The 19,759-nt window shown below is 40.3% G+C and overlaps 2 protein-coding genes across 3 annotated transcripts; one reads left to right on the top strand and one right to left on the bottom strand.

The window, feature by feature from the left end:
* Positions 1-872: 872 nt before the first annotated feature.
* Positions 873-2,161, top strand: LOC115671772 (toll/interleukin-1 receptor-like protein). The gene is made up of 2 exons (XM_030593411.2): positions 873-1,474; positions 1,864-2,161. The coding sequence occupies exons 1-2, from the start codon at positions 993-995 to the stop codon at positions 2,159-2,161; spliced, it is 780 nt and encodes a 259-aa protein (XP_030449271.1). The 5' UTR covers positions 873-992.
* A 15,183-nt stretch (positions 2,162-17,344) lies between these two features.
* On the bottom strand, positions 17,345-18,926 carry LOC115671684 (RING-H2 finger protein ATL73-like). 2 transcript variants are annotated; one of them, XM_030593307.2, is made up of 2 exons: positions 18,668-18,926; positions 17,345-18,556 (listed from the first exon to the last, which is right to left on the bottom strand). In XM_030593307.2, exon 2 carries the CDS (start codon positions 18,153-18,155, stop codon positions 17,550-17,552), a length of 606 nt encoding a protein of 201 aa, XP_030449167.2. In that variant the 5' UTR covers positions 18,156-18,556; positions 18,668-18,926; the 3' UTR covers positions 17,345-17,549. The 2 variants fall into 2 exon arrangements, with proteins under 2 accessions (XP_030449167.2, XP_030449175.2); XM_030593315.2 differs by having other exon boundaries at positions 17,345-18,383.
* Positions 18,927-19,759: the final 833 nt, after the last annotated feature.

The following is a 19,759-nucleotide window of genomic DNA, read 5'->3' as shown; positions in this document are numbered from 1 at the left end:
TTTTCGTCTAGGCAAGTTGCGGCTTGCAGAGGAGAGGAGACAAATCTAGAGAAGAGAGAGGGTGTGGCGGTGCCTCTGCTTTTCCTAATCTTTAAGCATTTGATTTCGACCTTTGATTGATGACTTGTAGCGGTTAGAGCGAGAGTAATTGCCTGGAAAATGCCGAGAATTGATTTTTGTTGACTGGGTCCACCTTATGTGGAGGCCCAGCTTGCATAAAGAAAAGAAAAGAAACAAAAGTCAAAATAGAAAAAGAAGAACAAAAAGAGAAGGGGGCAGGTTCGTGCGGAAGAAGAAAGCCAACAGAGGAGAGAGAGAGAGAAAGGCAGAGACCGAGAGTGCAAGGGAGAAAGAGGAAGAAAAGGGCGCATCTTCGCGGTCCGATTTCGAAGGCTAAATATTATCGGAATTGGCTTAAATTTTAGTATGTTGTTCGTGAGACCGAGGGCTACGAGTCGATCGGTTTCGTTCGTTGAGAATCTCCTCCGAACTCTTCAATCGCGGTTAGGGTTTCTCTCCTCATTTTATGTAAATTCACTTTCGCGGTGATAAAAATGATGTTGTAATATTGATGTTGTGCCTCTAGTGTGTGACCAAAGAAGAATTTCGTGTATCCTACTATTCTCGGTGATTAGTGAAAGTGTTTGGGGCGGTCCGTGATTTTTCCCGATTTGGGTTTTCACGTTAAATATTGGTGTCGATTGTTGCATTTGTTTCCTTATAATTGCGAGCTTATATTGCTGGAATATAGTGGATTGTTGTTGGAATTAAGTCGATTTCGGTCGGTTCAGTTTAGGGGGAGATATTGATCCTAGATTGGTTGATTTCTTGGCTAATTGTTGCTCGCAGTTCTCCCCAACAATTTTATAGACGGGACAGCCAGAGTCAAGGGCGCGCTTTTAATCTCTCTTCCTTTTTGCAACTTGCTGATCGCCCTTAAAAAGGTTAACTAGAACAACCACGCTCGAGATACGAAGATTTCCAGTGTCCGAATGGCTACTTCGGAGGAACGACAATTCGAGTACGACGTATTTTTGAGCTATAACCGATGCGAACGTGATGCCCGCAGCTTCTTCCCGCAGCACCTGCACGACGCCTTGAATCAGAGAGGCATCAAATCCTACAAATATAGCGAAGATCTCGAAAAGGGCGAAGAAATAGCCCCCGAGGTCGATGAGGCCATAGAAAATTCTCGAATTGCCCTCGTGATCTTGTCAACACACTACGCTTCTTCGGCATCATGTTTGAGCGAGTTGGTAAAAGTCCTAGAGCAGAACAACCTGATTGGGAAAAGGGTGCTGGTTCTGTTTTATGGAGTGAAGCCGAGCTGCGTCCGAAGACAGACAGAGAGCTACCAGGCAGCAATGGAGGAGCACGTGGACCGGTATGGGAGCAGTTCGGATAAGGTGAGGCAGTGGAGAGAAGCTCTTACGGAAGTCGGGGACATGCGCGGGTGGATTCTCGCCGGTAATGGGTACGTTTGATCCATGCGTTCTTCTGTTTTTTTGCGGTAAATTTAATTAATTAAGAAATAGAGGGGTTACGATAAGAGTCCCGTGCAGCTTTACCTTTCAATAGGAAAAGGGAGAAAGTTAATCCCCAGAGTGAAGTCAGAAAATCAACGCACCTTGAATGCGTAAAATCGTTAATATTTGTACGAGTAATTTCTTGGGATGCGTGAAAACATTAGCACTCCGGTCGTATTTCCTCGAAGAATCACAAGAGTTTGTAGTTCCGATAAGGTTAAAAGCGACGCCACCCTCGTTAACATCACGACCATATTTTGAGTTATTGTTGGGTTAGAACTTTAATGCTACATATGATGTGTAAAGGAATAAGATGTGTGATTTGGGTTTTGAACAGAGACGAAGCAGAGTTTATTCAAGGAGTTGTTCTGGATATTGAAACAATGCTACGGCAACTGAAAGCGCCGACCGCCCCGGAAGCGAGTCCTAAGCACTCAAATTGGGCCGTAGTCATTGGGATTTTGACGGTGGGTGCACTACTGATTTGCTCCCCTTCTCTTATTCTTCTGACGTCCGGACATGCTGGCTCCTTCCCCACTGGTGTAGTGATTGTTTTTGTCTCTGCCAATGTTTTCATGTACCTCTTATTTGCCGCTCGAATTCTTTATAGTAAGATGAGACGGAATACTGCCTAAAATCAACGTATCATTCATCTTCATGTCTCTGTTGTAACTTCAAATTTGCCTCGGCTGCATGTTGTTTAAAGATCGTGTAATGCTCCTAATTTATCTTCTATTATGTCCATAAGATTTCTTCTTCATTTGGCTTACAGTTGGTTTTCTTGTCTCTGTGTTCTATATATTATATCTTTATATTTTGCCATCCACAGTTGGGACAACATGGACTTTTTAAATCTCACTCCTCTAATTAGAGGTGGCAAATTGGGTCTAAAACCCATTATTTAACTCATATTTGATGGGCAAGGTCTTAAATGGATTGCCTAAAATTAAAAAAAGAAAAGAAAAGAGAGTTCAAATGAGTCCAAGAAATAAATGTTTAACTCCATATGGGCCAATATGGGTTGGGAATGTTACCTTTTTTATTATTAGTTGATGTAGGAATTTCTGGATGTAACGATTTGCTACTCCTTAATTCAGGTATCTTTCTACACCAACAATACTCATGTTGAATCTCCAACCGCAACATCCATCCCAAGTCTCTTTCTCTAGAGTGAATCATAAAGACTGCCATTGGGATTGCATTGCTACACCACAACGGCCACCCTCACTCCAGACAAAACACCAATACACATTGAAAGTGGGCCACTAATTAACCATCGGCTCTGATACCATTTATTGGGAGTGGGTAATAGAAGCTCGATACATTTATCTAGAGAAATTGCCAAGAGGGAACCCAAGTTTGAGCCCGTTAATATACCGAGTTGGACCACCTTCACTCAAAAGGTTAAGGGTGCGCATGGAATCCATTCTGCTCTAGAAATCAAATTCTTGCCAGAAATTGATTTTTGGAGGAGAAATCTATTTGATAAAAACAAGACTAATTCTGCTCAAGAAATTGATTTCTGGAAAATCTGTTTGATGAAATAGAAGGAAATTTCCGCTTTTGGAGGTGCCCAAAAATTTAAATTTCACTTAAAGTGGGTAGTTACAGGTATTTTAAGCCATTTTGTGAAGTTTTAAAATTTTTTATTTTTGATTTTTTTTGGGCACCACAAAAAATTTAAATTTCACTTAAAGTGGGTGGCCACGGGTATTATAAGTCATTCTGTGAAGTTTTAAAATTTTTTATTTTTTATTTTTTCTGGTCCCACAAAAAATTTAAATTTCACTCAAAGTGGGTAAACACGGGTATTCTAAACCATTCTGTAAAGTTTTGAAGTTTTTTATCTTTTGATTTTTTTTGGGGCACCTCAAAAAATTTAAATTTCACTCAAAGTGGGTGGCCACAGGTATTCCACGCCATTCTGTGAAATTTTGAAATTTTTTATATTTAAATTTTTTTTGGGCATCTCAAAAAATTTAAATTTCAGTCAAAGTGGGTGGCCATAGGTATTCTAAGCCATTCTGTGAAGTTTTGAAATTTTTGATTCTTTGATTTTTTTTGGGCACCTAAAAAAATTTAAATTTCACTTAAAGTGGGTGGCCACAGATATTCTAAACCATTATATAAAAATTTTTATTTTTTATTTTTTATTTTTATTGGCACCTAAAAAAATTTAAATTTCACTCAAAGTGGGTGGCCACAGGTATTCTAAGTCATTCTGTAAAATTTTGAAATTTTTTATAGCACCTAAAAAAATTTAAATTTCACTCAAAGTGGGTGGCCATAGGTATTCTAAGCCATTCTGTGAAATTTTGAAATTTTTGATTTTTTGATTTTTTTTGGGCACCTCAAAAAATTTAAATTTCACTCAAAGTGGATGGCCACAGGTATTCTAAGCCATTCTATAAAATTTTTTATTTTTTATTTTTTAATTTTTTTGGGCACCTAAAAAAATTTAAATTTCACTCAAAGTGGGCGGCCACAGGTATTCTAAGCCATTCTGTGAAATTTTGAAATTTTTGATTTTTTGAAATTTTTGATTTCTTATAAAAAAAAAAAAGGAAATTTGGGCTAGAATGCATTCTGGAAGTGAGAAGCTACAAAAAGTAGCTTCTCTTTTTTGGGCCAAAACTCATTCTGGAAGCAAAAATTTATTCCGGAGCCAAAAAAAGAATGAAGTTTTACCAAACGCGTTTTTATTCCAAAATGCAAAAATTGCTCCAGAATGCATTCCGAAAATTTTTTAACAAACGCATTTCTGTTCCGGAATGCCTTCTGAAGCAGAATTTCTGCTCCAGAATGGATTTCATGCGCTCCCTAATCCAATGAGTTATGGATCAATTAAATATATTAATTACTCAACAACACATCAATTCTTCGATATGTGACTTTTTCTAACACAACTCACACGATCATCTCAATAATCTCCCTCTCACATGTGAACTCAATGTTAGATATACTCCATTTTAATTTAAGTATCCTTCTACACCAACATGTCTTTACTTGAATGTCGAATGCCCACCTTCATCCCTAATCTCTTTCTCCAGAGCTTACCACAAAGGTTGTCATCGAGGCTTCGTTGCTACACCACAACGTCCGCCTTCACTCCATGTATTTTCCGTTAGACCGAACCATAAAAGCTGCTTTGAAGCGTGTTGGTTAGATTACTTCCTTGATACATTCACCAAACATTAATGCACATTGGGAGTGGGCCTCCAATTAACCATCGGCTCTAATACCAATTGTTGAGAGCGAGCAATAGATTTTCCACTCCTCAAAAGGTTCGACAGCATTCAAACGTGCCAGTCCATGATCCACAAGAAATTGTTAGCCGGGATTGAGGGTTCACAATTATAGCTGCGAATCTGAAGCTGAACTAAATAAGGATTAAAATGTGTGCGTGCTCATAATTTCTCTCGTGTCTCTCAAGAAACGCCATATGAAAGATTATTATATGATGCAATTTATATTAAATTAATCCCGTGATCTGAGGACGGAATGAGATTCTGTAGATGATGATGTCAGCCGCAGCAAGGCCTCTACTTGTAACTAGTCATGGGAAGATCATAAGTTCTTCAACTTGATTAGTGAAGTTTGACATTACTATTCATTATAATTATACCTCGACTTTGAGCCAGCAAATAGAGAGCCCGACCCAGATCAAAATGGATCGCGTAAACACACAAAGTTCAAAAGCAAGTCCAGTGTCCGAACTTTTACATGGAAATCTGTGTTTTACTCTTCTATAAGTGTCCTTTTTCGTGGTGAGTACCTTGGTGTGTGCAGAGTTCGGTCGTGAACAAAAGAGTCCAAGTTTGTGCCATAGGTCTTCTCGTAAATTACATCCTAGTGAAGATTCACAAGTGTGTAGAAGCTGAAAAAAATCTGGTGATAAGATATGTATACTCCTTTATGGGATCGAGAGATTGTTTCACAATAAATTATCAGAGCTAAATACTATATGAGTTATTGGGTATAATTGGGCCGAGAACATATTAAGAGTATTTATGTGACTCAAGTATAAATATAATCTTTGTCATCTTGCTTAATTTATAGTAGAATCATACGCTACTCTCACCTTGGAATAGGTCAAACCTATTGAATCACGAAAATCTAGTGTTTAATTTATGTCATTGTTTTTGTCTATTATTGTATTTGATTACTTGTTTTATGCAATAACTAGTATCGAAGCTCTTGACTAGGTTGAAGCAAATCAATGGTGACACAAGAAGGAAATGTGTAAATTGATGAATGGAACGGATTTCAGTTTCTAGAATATGCGGATTGAGGATTACCAGTATCAAAGGAATCTACACTTAGCCATGTCTAGGGAGAAGCCAGAGTTGATGAAGTAAGTTAATTGTGATTTGCTAGACAAACAAACATTGGGTGTTATTCAACTGATGTTGGCTCGTAATATTGCAACATTGTGAAAGAGAAAACCACTAGGGGACTGATGAATGCCAGGTCGAACATGCACAAAAAGCTCTCTACAATCAATAAAGTCCAATTGATGCGATGCTTGTTTCACTTTGAGATGGGCGAAAGTGTGTCAGTTATCGAGCATAAAAATGAATTTAATGTAGTCGTTAATCAATTGAATTTGGTTGAGATTGACTTTACTGATGAGGTATGTGCCTTAATTCTATTATTCGCATTGCCTGATAGTTAGAATACTACTATTACTACTTTTAGTAATTATTCTTGGTCCAAAATCTTGACATTTGATGAGGCTCGTAATTGATACTAAGTGAGAACTTCTATAGGAGAGAATTTAGTGAAGGTAAAGGACGAAATGGTACTTGTGTTAGCAAGAGTAGTGCGAACCTCAAAATGCAATCACACTAGGACTGATAGTATCGCCTGTCAAAATTGTGGCAAGAAGGGGCATCTCAAAAGAGATTACCTTAAGCTATCGAATGAAAAGGGTAAGGAAATTTGAGGTAAGTGTGTTGATGATATTGCTGCAATAGTTTACGGTAACTCGAATGGTGTTGTCTTGTCTTTCATAGAGGATTCGTCGTTTCAATGATGGGCTATGGAGTGCTTGTTCCTTCCTAACTACATCAAACATGAATTGGTTTACTACTTATCATTCCACAAATAGTGGTAAAGTGCAATTGTGGAGCAATGCTAAGTGCGGTATTATGGGTGTTGGCGATGTCAAATGAAAATACTCGGCGGTATGGAGGACAATGACCGGTGTGAGAAATAATTTTGAATTAAAGAAAAACCTAATTTCCTAAAGGTGGTCGAATGATAATGAGCGGAATCAAGTATAGTGGCATGTACAAGCTTCAAAGAAAGACAATGACGGATATCGCTACGGAGGTGTTAGATGCATCTAATTGAGAGTTTGAATTGAGACATATGCGTTTGGTACATATTGACAAGAGAAACCAAAAAATTCTTAGTGAAAGCAATCTACTGAATGGTTAAGTGGCTGAGGAACTACATGTATGTAGGTTTTGTGACTTAAGCAAACAGTTGAAAGTGGAGTTCTCTACAATGTCAAAGCAACCACAGAGATTGCAAAGTTGATTCACTTTGCTATTAGCGAACTGTCGTGGTTTCCTTTGAGGAAGAGTGTCGGATTTATGCCGATAGTGGTGGATGACTATTCAAGGAGGACCTAGGTGTTTATACTGAGACATAAGTTTGATGATGTTGTCAGTATTAGAAAGTTGAGAATTTTAATCAAAATGGAAATTGGTAAAACAGTCAAGTATGTGCGGGCGGATAGTATTAAGGAGGAGGTCGAACTAGTGCTAGTGAAACACAACATGTTGTAGAGTTGATGAGCATAACATTACCAGAGATGACTCATAGAATGCTCTCTAGTGCTCGTATGACTAGGAGATTCCTGGAGAACGCGTTTTCCACAGTGAGCTACCTATTAAATAAATCCCCAGCGACTGTAATCGGATGTTGAACTCCCGAGAAGATATGGTTAGGTAACATTATTGATAATCTTGGTTTTACAATAATTTGTTACCTGTTTATGTTTGAGTTTAGTGATGATAAGCATGATGGACAGCAAGAAAGTGCATATTCCCAAGCTATGAACAAGGTGAGCGAGCTTATTGTTGTGGTGTTCGAAATTAGATTCACCTATTATTAGCACAAAAGTTACATATGGCGAGTCTCTAATGCTTTCTGGATTGGAGTGATTGTGCAGTGTATATACAGACCTTGATGCTATTTAGCTCAAGATGGAGTTACAATAAGAAACTCCTAAGGTGGAGGGTGTTAGCATGGTAATCAACATAGATGATGCTTATGGCGAGGTGGAGCTTATAAAGCTAATGATTGTTGGAGTTGCTCAAGGTACGAGTTCGATCTCCTGATGAGTATGTATGCAACATTTGTCTTGTTTTATCTCCGATAGAGGTAATTGTGTCTGAGAATCGTTGTGGAACGGCTAAAAATGCAAGTAAAGTTGGCATAGTGATGAGATCCACGGTTGTGGTAAATTTCAAGCATTAAACTGGAAAGAAGTCTATGGCGATTGAGCCCATGAAGGGTTGCGGAGGAGTAGCAGTAATTAGGTTTCAGCGAAGTGATTGTAGCATTGCTCAAACACCAAGTCAAAATGGAGATTTGTTAGAATTATGTTTCGAGTTTAAGCGTGCAAATGAGGCCCAACCCAGATCGAAATGGATCCCGTGAACACACGAAGTTCAAAAGCAATTCCACTGTCCAAACTTAGCACGGCAAACGTAAAAAATTACATGTGGAACACGGATTTCTTTTAATCGTGTTTAAGTCGGCCACGAGTTGCCCTTTTTTCTTTCGGCTTTATATATATTTTGTTCTTGGTTTTGGTGTGTGCAGAGTTTGGTGGTGATTAAAAGAGTCCAAGTTTGTGCCCTGTGTCTTCTCCGTTGACATTGTCAATATGATTCCGTTTCCACTCGAAAATGTCATTCTCTCTATTTTCTTGTCAACCTTAATATTTGTTGCATTGGCAATCAATTTTGTCCATTTTTTCCTGTGTTTTTATTCTTTTCCTTATTTACTGCCAATATATTTCCTCTTCATGGAAGTTAAACGGGCTTGTGTAGTGCGTTGCATCACGATGAGTCACTTTGGGACAAATTTGTAAATCTCTTAAGTATTCTCATACCATCTAGAGTGAGATAGTCAATTTTTTCACCTACTTAGCAACTCGGATTGCCAATTACTTTTCAAGCGTATGTTGCCAAACTATCTTGTGGCCAATGAGATAAAGTTATAAAAATGAAAAACCCTTATTCTTCGACACAAAAAAAAAAAGCCCTTTATTCAATGAACTGTGTAGTACCAATCTGTAAATTACCTCTTTGGAGCAGTTAATTTTCAAAAAAAACCCCCGGTTATTTGTCATGCGAATGCCCTGTTGTGAGCATATTGATCTCCCTCCTCTCTCTTGGATCCAGCAGAGGATTGTAGTGTGTCCTTCGAGATTTCTGTAGACATCCAAGGAAATTGAGAGGTTTTAACTTGACACACCTGGTTGACGATCTCTCCAGAAAATTGCACTTTCCAACACTTTACTGGGCTTCCATCTGCATTCGGTCTTATTACTTACTGTAACAACTGGTACACTCTGAGGCACGATAGTTTTCCTTCAGTCAATTGATTTCTGATCATGCTTGCTCTATTCTAATTTGACATGATCTTATTCTCGCCAAATCTAATTCTTGGTAAAAGGAAGAAAATCAATCCCTTAACCTGTGCATTTGTCTTCCAAATCCAATGAACAGTGACCTGGTTTTTTTTCCTTGTGATTTAATGATGCAGGAGATAAGAAGGAAGTTCATAAACCACCGCAACGAAGTGAAAGCAGCCATTGTCGCTAACAATGAAGGCAGTCAGCTAAGCATTGTCAAACCGCCACCCAAATCTACTGCCAGTGAAAAGAAATAAATCGTTGGCGAGGTTGCAAGAACACGTGTTTGGAGATAAGTGGAACTGCGAATGTAATTTTTGCAGCCTCTTTGTTTACCTAAGATTATAAGATTTGGGAGATATGTATGTACTTTTCCTGAAGGCTAAAGAAGGGAAACTTTGTAACTTAAGAGTACAAAGAATTTTAGTGATAGTATTTCTCTAAAAGTTTCTTCACAATGCATTTTTCAATTATAATGTATTAAACAGTCTTTGCTTTTCATGAAAGCCCTTTAGGCCTAAAACCCTTTAGGTTAAAGCCCTTTGTATTTCCCCATAGGTTTTCCCCAAAAGCCGAAGTCTTTAGGATTTGAGTTCGACGGTGTGTGGCCCGGTGTTTTGCCACCCATTCCTTTAACTTCTAATGTCCGTTGTTAATGTGATTGTTTCTGTCTTTACCGATGTTTCTGCTTCCCTCATTCCTGCCGCGGGGGCACTTGTCGTATAAGACAAACTCCTGCCTAAACTCTGATCCACCATGAATTCAGCGTTGGCCCTGGATTGAGTCTACGTATCCATTGTCCCAATGTCTCTGTAGTAACTTCAACTTTGCCTCGGCTGCATGTTCTTTAAAGATCGTGTGATGCTCCTAGTCTATCTTCTGTTATGTCCTTGAGATGAGATTTCTTTTTTTTCATTCGGCTTGAAGTGGGGCTTCTTATTCCTGTGTTCTGTAGCCTGTATCTTTATATCTTGCCCTCCAGAGTTGGGGCATCATGAACTTTGTTAATCTCGCTCCTGTAATATGAAGTTTCTCGCTGCCGACTTGCATTAAGATGGTGACCCCCTTTGTGCCAAAGGAGGGGTGATATTTTTTCATAAATAAAAGAAAATTGAGTTTCAATTTTTGAAAATGTGAAAATCCAGTCAGCACCAAGTCAAGGGGTTGAAAGGCTGGATTACAATTTGTATGTCGGGTGTTCGTAAAGCTCGGGACTTATTCATTTGAGGTACGCTTTCTCATCGTTATAGAAATCGATGTCGGATTATAGCAACAAGGGTGTTTAAGAAGCAAGTGTCCTCTGGAATTCCTAGACCCAAATTTCTTGGATCTCCAACGATACAACGTGAACCGAGAAAATTGATGACTTACAATGCATCCTCATCCTCTTTGGTCGTGACCCAAATGCTCTCAAATCTTCATGTTGTCAGGATTCTATTCGCTGTTATTCCTTGGTGAGGTTCTCCAATGGCCCGGGACTCTCATACTGAGACAAGCACTCTCCCTCGTTCCGTGCAACTCGCTCTTGTACAACGCACGGTACGTGCTTCCTGGTACCATGTTGTTTGTTTTCAACTCAACAGTTGTCACACCCCAAAATCTATTATTACGAGGGGTGACACGACCGTCCTTCCACCCAAAGGACGCAGCTTCAAACCATAAGGAATTCGACTCCCAAAAGTCCCAACGACATCGTTCTCGCTCTATTGGCTACTAACCAAGGAACCTGAAAGATTAGGAAAAGAGAGGGGTGAGCAATCACAGCTCAGTAAGTAGTGCGTATCTCTTCTAAGCAGATCGAGCAACCACTATGCATACATAAAACAATACCAAAAACTCATAATTTAAAATCCACAATATCATATACATATCATATCAAATATGAGTTATTTTCCTTTCGCAAAACTTGATACAAACCAAAAAAATACTCATTTGATACACCATCACAATTCAATAATCAATGGTCAAGTCCATTGATTAATCTCGTCAAATCACACATTAATGGTCTATTCCATTGACTCATCTCATCATAGAAGGCCTCGTTCGGGGTAGAGGCGCAGCCGCGCTGCCATCCCTCAACCCGACCCGATATTATCATTTTTGAGCCGCAGCCCGCTCTCAAGGATTTGCCCTGGCACAGCAGAAAACACATCGATGGTCTATCCATCGACCAATCTATTGCTTAATATCAAATCATGATCACGCATCTCGCCCCGTAATAAGGCGACTAAGATTCCCCCATTGGCAAGATCTCCACCTACTATAAACCGATGGCTCGGCCCACAAAAATATCCTAAACTAGTATGTGCATACCCACAAGCCCCACATTGGGCGCACAGTGATATTGAGCACCAACACGAACTTATAACAATACTCTTCACAATTCACAAAGCCAATCCAGAATAAATATCATATTTTGGTTTTACAAACCACAGCATTTAATCTTCACAATACATTTCACATGGCATTTCTCAAGCTCTTTCAGAACCCTTCATAAACCAGTTCGTAAAACAGTTCATATATATAACTTTCTCAACACCTTTCATAATTCATTTTTCAAATCATTCTCAAATGCAAAATGGTAGTAATTGCTCGATCTTGATTTTTATGCACAAAACATGCTTATTAACTCATACAATACTCAAATCTTTATCACTTCCAAGACATGAGTTTATAAATTCATAGAAGAGATAGTACCACTCACCTGGAATCCCCAAAAATCAAGCAATGACGCTCACTCGAATCGACGATCTCGTAATCCTAACAATTAAACGAGAATCGACTTCAAAACCAACTAAAATGCTACGATAACTACGAAACGGCTAAACGACGCTTAAATGTTAACAGGACAACTCAAAGGCACCCACAAATTACTCATCCAAAGCGATTATCCAAACCGTCCGCAACACGGAGCTTGAGCGCGAAACTTGGTTGTGCCATAACTTTCTCCACTAAACTCCATTCCAAGTGAGCTTATAGTCAAAAGAAAGCTCATTCAGAGCACTACAAGAACCCTAACTTAGCAGTCCCAAAATCGAGCCTAAAACTGACGAAAATCGGCCTAAAAGTCGCTGGTCGCGCACTGTTCACCTTGTGCGGCCAACTTCGAAAACTCATATCCGGCAAACCGAAAGTCCAAATCTAGTTCCGTAAAATCTCACGGCCTCGCAGCACCCTAAACTACCAATTCTATATATATTCATAGCTCAACGACTCAAAAATTGGGCTTCGCCGCTCGAATAACTCATAACTCCGAAATATGAGCCCTAACTTCCAAAATTACTTCGATTAGACGAACAATTGGCTCGAATAGTTACCACGCGTTGCGATTCATAGTTGATTCGGCTAGTTGGAGTGTCCAGGTCGGCTATGCGTGTCAATTTCTCTCTCCTCTCTTCTTTCCCTCTTTCCTTCTTCACGGTCGTGCGTCTTCTCCTGCTTCCTTCATTTACTCCGCAGGCTTCTGCGCTTCATTTGTTGAAGCAGAAATAAATTGGCTGGGCTTGGGCTTTTAAGAGACATGGCTGGGTTTTTATGGGCCCAAATATTACAACAGTAATGGCGGACCATAGACTGGTAGTGGGCGATCGTATCCTGTCGAAAAATAGGAACCAACACATGATTCATGAGGAAGTGATCCTTATGTTCCTCCACCACAACAACATCTCTCTCTCTCTCTCTCCGCTGGAACACACAATATATTCTCAGCCACAAGCAATCTTCCCTTCGCATCGGGGCAAATCTCGGGGATAGATACTCCTCAATCATCGACAAAGGAGGTGTGGTCCATCCACACAGCTTGTACCTCCAAACTGTCCTCGTCTCACTGCAGAACTATGACATTATGGGGACATGATCGCAGCTTTTTTGGAGTCCAAATAGTCTATTCCATTGACTAATCTCATCATAGAAGGCCTCGTTCGGGGTAGAGGCGAGAGTTGATTAGAAACCCACGTGAGGTGAAAGTTTAAGTTTACATGTGGAGCGAGAGTAATGCATAAGCGGAAGTCCACCTCTGTCGTCGCCGCGGGACGAACAGAAATCGAGTATTATATCACGGGTCTTCATTACGCGGAGGCCGGGTGATGGGCCTAGCCCGTCACGATTCGATGATCCAGGACTGACTTGGTTAGGATGGCAGCAACAAGTAGCACGGTGAGTCCCATGATGACATTTCCGCGTCGTCCTGATGTCATGCGTCACGAGTCTGCCACTAACTCATGCGAGGATGTGTCATTTGCCTAAAAGGCAAGTAACACACCCACTATAGATGATCTTCTTGAAGGTCGTTTTAATTCTCTAAAATGAATCCCAACTTGAGGAGGTTCAATCCCAATTCTGACATTTTTTTTTCTAAAAAAAAAACTCTATTTTTTACTGTAATCCCAAATCTGCCCACGCGTCCAAAAATTGCCACTAATTTTCTTCAAAATTATCAATATCATGTTAGTTAGATGTTCATTATCAGAGCATGCATCTTCATTGATATACTTACCTTCGTATGAAACGACAGCAACTTCTCAATATTGATAATCATGCAAAAAAAAAAAACCAATGACGATTTTTTGCCCCGTGAGCAAATTTGGGACCAGTGTGAAAGTTACGAAATTCTTTTTAGACAAAAAGAAAAAATTTGGAGCAGAATTTGGGATTGAAACTTTAAAGTTGGATTTTTTTTTTTTTAGAGAATTAGCCCCTGTAGATCTATTCAACTGGAGTATTTCTGTTGAGCTCTCAGCTGGTGTTTTGAGCCTAAGTTGTCACACATAGCCTCGTATAGAATTGACCACAAAATCTGCATCTTGCGTATACCATAGACTGCTTTAATGAGCCTGCCTAGCTAATACTATCTTCTTGCCTTTTTCCCCTTCCTATCCACAGTCTCCTCAGCATCACTTAAGGCACTATCTAGAGACAGCCACAATGGGCGAATTTTTCTCCTTAGTTGTGACCCCAGAAGACTCGCAAAAGCAGAAGAGAATTGGAATCTCCAGAATTGAAAAGGGTCATCAGAGATTCCCAATCTTTGAGCCCAAAAGGAAAGAAAAAAAATTGGTTGATTCCTTGTGTGATATGCTCTACTCCACGTTCCCCCCCATCAGATCAAGGAGGAATAACAAGACTTTCTTAACTTCAGCTCAGTGTTATTATCTGTTCTCTCAGTCAGTTTCTTCGATTCTTTCCTGCTTTGCTCTGCTTTGTTTTCTCTGAAGCCACGCTACCACAGTATGTCGAAACAGAGGAGATCCGGAAAACGAATGCCTTTTCGATTACTAATGGTAACTAGAATAACATCCCGCGATCACGACCGACTTAAGATACATCGAATCTCGGCGAAGAAGCTCGGGCCACGACTCCGAGCAATCGCTTTCGCGCAGCAAATCCGTAAAATTCCGATTTCGCCGGGTATTGCCACGAATGAAAAGGAAAGAAAAGTGAGAGCAGCTAGAGTCCTAGACTCCACTCCAATCCACACAGGAGACTCTAAAATATGGTCCTCAGGAACTGAACTTCCTTGGTGCTTGTACTGCTTTCTAAGTCTCATTTTCCAGGACATGTTCCCTTAACTGGTAATTTGCACGTTTTTTTGTTTTTGCAATACTAAAGGATATGAAAATGGAAAGTGAAAAAGAATAAATTCTCTTATGGGGCATGGACAGTTAATATGCCTGTTTTGCTGTGTACTGAATGGATAGAACCAGCTTCCCTTTTTTCTTGATGCCGAGGAGATAGAACGGTGAGAGGGTGACGGTACACGGCCACAAAATAATTTACTCATCGTAGAAATAAAATGGTTATCATGCACGCCCTTACTTATCAGGTTTCAGAAAATTAAAATATGAAAATCGATTTTTTCTTCTTATATATTTATGTATAAAAGGCAAGTTGTGTCGAGGAAAAAAAAAGTAAGTTTTGTTTCAGAAGCTACTCAATTTTAATTCATAAAAGGTGAGTTTTCTTTTTTTCTTTTGTAATACATGCATGAGTACTTTTGACTTTATTGCTCTTCAGTGAAGCACATAGATGATCGCAACGCATCATGAAGTGAAGGAAACCCACATAAGCACTTCATATGTCGTTAATATTTCACGTTCAAAACAAGCAATGTATTGTTGTTGAGAGATTTATGTGCATCATCATGACTATTAGAATACTAGATAAGGGTAGGCCAGCATAAAATCAATAGAAAATGGTGCAAGAGAGTTCATAAGTTTGGTGGCGGCCGTTCTCATTTATTTCTTCTTGGGATAATGGTACCGCTAATCCCGTTCTTCTTAACTTATTCAGTTTCTTTCGTACACTTCTTTTCCGATCAATGTGGTCCCTAAAGTATGTGTTCCTCCTTTCAAGTTAGAGCTTATATTGAGAATGCAAATTAAATGCTGACGTGGACCAACACCGCAACGTCATGTAAGCGCCGACTAGGCAATAATATTAGAAAAATGAAAAGAAAAAAATCTCAGACCCTAAGAGAGCGAGAAAGAGAGAAGAATGAGGGAAAAAGGTGGTGGCTCCGCTTAGGCGCCATTGAGGGCCGTTGAGTCCTTATAGGCCTCTGGCCGACCACGGCATGAGCACTACCCGGGCCGGCTGAAGTAGGACCAAGCGACCTCCGGCCAACCGTCGCTAGCATCACGCAACCTTGGCGAGAATTGGTTCGCCTTGGGTCATGATACACCGGCCAACCATCGCCGCCGGTTGTCACAACCCTAGCCACCACCAGACAGTGGGTACTGGCCCCTGCAAGTGGGCTCGGTTCTTGATAGGGTTAGCATGCCTCTTTTTTGTTTTTTTTTTTTCATTATATCTGTCTTGTTTTATATTTATAAAAGAAGTTGAAGGTGCCGAAAAATGCCACGTCAACACCGCTTCACCATTTAATGGTGACTAAGGGCGCGAATAATAAAATTTCTCTTCCCTGGCCCTACTTCTGGCTAGAAATAGAAAACTCTATTTCCCCGGACGAGTTCCTGAGCAAAAAGTAGTGTTTGATAACAAAACAAAATTTCCGTTCCTAGAATGAAAATTCGTTTGCTAGGGTATTCTTAAAATTCTATTCCCGTCGGTCGGCCGGCGGTGGGCGGCGGACGGGCGGTGAGCGGCGGACGGGACGGCTGGCAAGCGGCGGGCGGGGGGTGGGGGTGGCGGTGAAGGTGAAGGTGAGCAATAAAAGAGAGCTGTTATTTCTATTTCTGTTCCATAAATAAAAAAGTATAAAATTTTAACTTCTCATTTCAGTTCCAAATCTATTTCCGGGCTAAAAATTTGTCTCAAAAATAGAAAAATGAGATTATTTTACTAAACGGATTTCTGTTCCAAACCTGTTCCCGAGAAATTAAAAAAAATAAAAAAATATAGGGAAACAAAATAGTTTTCATTCGCGCCCTAATCGATCACATCAGTATTTTCATTTACTTTTTTAATGTGATGGCCACTTTGAAACGAAAAAACCATATTATTTCGAGACCACAATGTCCAAAAAACATAGGAATTAACCCGTACACAGAAATTAGCTGTGCTGTTATACCCTTTTTTTTTTTGTTAGCTTCCCCTTTAAAAGTAAGTACGGTATGTGTATCTTATAAAATTGATATCTAAATTCCTTAACAAGTCCCAACCGGTTGCCATGGACCTGTGAAATAAATATGTGGTCACTATTGCGCGGTTATTAATCAGAAACAACGGCATTGTCTGTCCTCTTAGCAAGGTTCATAGAACAATTTATCTTCTCCTGAAGTTGAACTGTCACATAGAAAAAATTTCCGAAGTTTTCTGTTGTCGGTTTTCGATTCCTAGGTGGTTGGACTCCTGCCTTTCCTGTACTCAGATCATCGTAAGAACAAGCTCTACGTCTACGGTATGTTCGTGCGTCGTTCAGGAGCCTATTAGATCGATCTGGAATTAAAAGTTCAAATGGCTTGGCTTCTGTCATGAAGTTTCCAGGGGAAAACACACAGAGACAGCGCCACAATGCACAATTAGATCAGAACCAGCCTGAAAATTATGAAGCTGTCTTGATAGAAACCAAGAAGGTCACACGGGATTGGACTGAAACTGAATTTTTACAAGTTCTTCGGTAATATTACCGCAGGGTTCGCCTTACAATAAGCAAGACGCTTGATCATACCAATTTTCTGTAGATCGATATTCCCGTTCCGTTAAGTTATGTATCTAAAAACAGTCTCGGTATTGTCTCAGAAACCTTAACACATGCATAGTGCAGAGACAAATATGCAAGTCCAACTAATCTATTCCTCTATTGACACTCTATATCACATCAGCTATATTTCACCTATTACAAAGAATTCTCCTTTTTTCGTCCTCTCTCCTGTTCAAGAAAACTAGGGGCTGCTAGTTGAAAATGCAGATCAACCTAACTCATCAACCTGTATCGGCAGGTCCACCTCTCCTCCTGGTGGATGTGTTGCTCCTGCCGCATCGGAAATAGCAGGCGCTGGAGGCGGAGGTTCTAGTAATGACTGGCGGCAAGTGGGGCACGAAGAATGAGATACCAGCCAAGTGTCGATGCATCTCACATGGAACCCATGGTGACACTTCGGAAGCACCCGCACTTTCTCGCCGTCCATGAACTCTGCAAGGCAAATTGGGCAATCTGTGGCCGGGATATTTATTCCCACTCTGTACACAGTGACAGGAATCTGGCGCAGCGCGCTCTTCTTAAGTCCTGTGGCAGCCAACCTAGCAGCTGTCTGATCGGGGGTCTCGAAGGTGAACCTCCTGCTGCACCGGAGCGCGCATCTCACAATCGAATTCAATCCCAGGGCGCAAATCAGGGCGCAGAGCAGGGCCGCGAGTATGATCACCATGTTGGTGTCGAAATTTGCCTCGTTACCGTAGGGTCCCCGAGTCCGCGTCCCATTGTTCTGCACAGAATCAGGCTCCTTGTCGAGCAGCAGGCGGTGTGGATGGTGGTGGAGCGCGGCCATGGGAGACGTTGCTTCCCTCACGAGCATTAGGCCAGAACAGAACCCAGAAAACCTCTGAACCCTTTAGAGCTAAATCTGTAGCTCCCAAACAGATACGTAAGTTACTTATGCAAAGAGGCTTGTCCTTTCATGTGTGAGGAACTTTTCAGCGGCAAATCGGACCACGAAAGATATCGAGAGCACGAAATTCATCATGCTCAATTGTTGTATTAGACTTTCTATCTTCAGTTTCGAAGCACCGGAGGACTTGGACAACTGTGAAAGGAAATATTGCACAAAAGGGAAGTGAGGAAAAGCGTGAGGGCCGATGCTTCTTGGGTTCTTGACGAGTGATATCACAACACAGAGAGAGACAGAGACAGACAGACAGAGAGGTTCAGGATTTCATGGCAAGATATGGAAAGAGCATCCGGAGGTCAATTCAAAAGCTGAGATGAGAGAAAAGAAGAGGAAGTAGTAGTTAAACCTTTAAGCTACTTCCTCAGAACAATACTCCAGAAGGAAAAAGAGATCAAGATGACTAGAATTTCGGCTCTTACCAGTGATGCAAACTCATACTAGTGATCAAGATTCCAAAACTTTTCCCGGAAAAGTATCTGAAAAAACTCTTCTTTCTGCGATCAAAACATGGAAAAGAAAAGGGTTGATCTTTAATTCGTGATCTGATCTCTTTATGAGGAGAATTCGAGGGAAGCTTTGAGTGGTTGGGAGCAGGCCTTTGCTTGAAGGGAAAGGACGGTGGAATAGAGATGGGGGAGAAGAGAATGTGGCAAAATGAAATCAGGGGTATCATGTGTGTTTGATGTCTTTTCATTACATGTCCAATAATTATCGTTTACTGGGGTGAAATGGCAAACAAAAGAACGTGTGTGAAAACTTGAGAATCAAGCAAAGAGATAAATGTTCTTTGGGAATCTTGGATCATGGCACCAGATCCAGCAAATCACAATTAGGTCCTAACCCTTTTTTTCCCTGTTCTCTTTTTTTACTTTGTTGGGGGGGCCTGTGAAATGCTTATTCCAAATACTTCTTCCACTTAGGGACTCATCCCATGTTCAAAGGCCAAATTAATTTGTTCCCTTATCTGTCCACTGGCCAATAGCTGCTCACCTCTATTCAGATGGAGCCAATCTGTGTTGATCATAGTGTGTGTGTGTATGTGTGTGTGTGTGTTGATCATGGTGCGGTGTAAAAGTAAAACATCATGATAAATATGACTTTTTCCTTTTATTTGCTAGATGAATAAGTTGATGGGGAAATTGATTTCCAAATTATGGCTACAGTAAATTTTTTGGTTCCATGTGAGACAATTTTAAAAAAATTATAGGAAGAAGATCAATAGTAAATTTAGGGCAGGGCGGCCGGTCTACCCTTGTTTGGATTTGCTTCAGAAAGGAAGGGGAAGAAATTTCGAGTTTTCATCCTATATTTTCATGCCTTTTGAAAATAAATCATTGTACTTTTAATTTGTCTAATCAAGTCATTTCATTTCACTTCACATCACAAATTTCCTAATCAAGTTCCTCCGACACTAATATCTACCGAATCCAACCTTCGTGATCGTTGGTCGACGTCATAATGGACATGGACAGAGTCTATTTAATGTCACCGTCCGCAGTGATTGAGCTTTA

The sequence above is a fragment of the Syzygium oleosum genome, unplaced genomic scaffold, assembly GCF_021117445.2.
Source record: "Syzygium oleosum isolate NSW1041296 unplaced genomic scaffold, Sole_v2.1 Sole_v2.07, whole genome shotgun sequence".
NCBI classification, from domain to species: domain Eukaryota; kingdom Viridiplantae; phylum Streptophyta; class Magnoliopsida; order Myrtales; family Myrtaceae; genus Syzygium; species Syzygium oleosum.
Note: the sequence above shows the minus strand (reverse complement) of the source record. Positions and strands in the feature narration are given on the sequence as shown.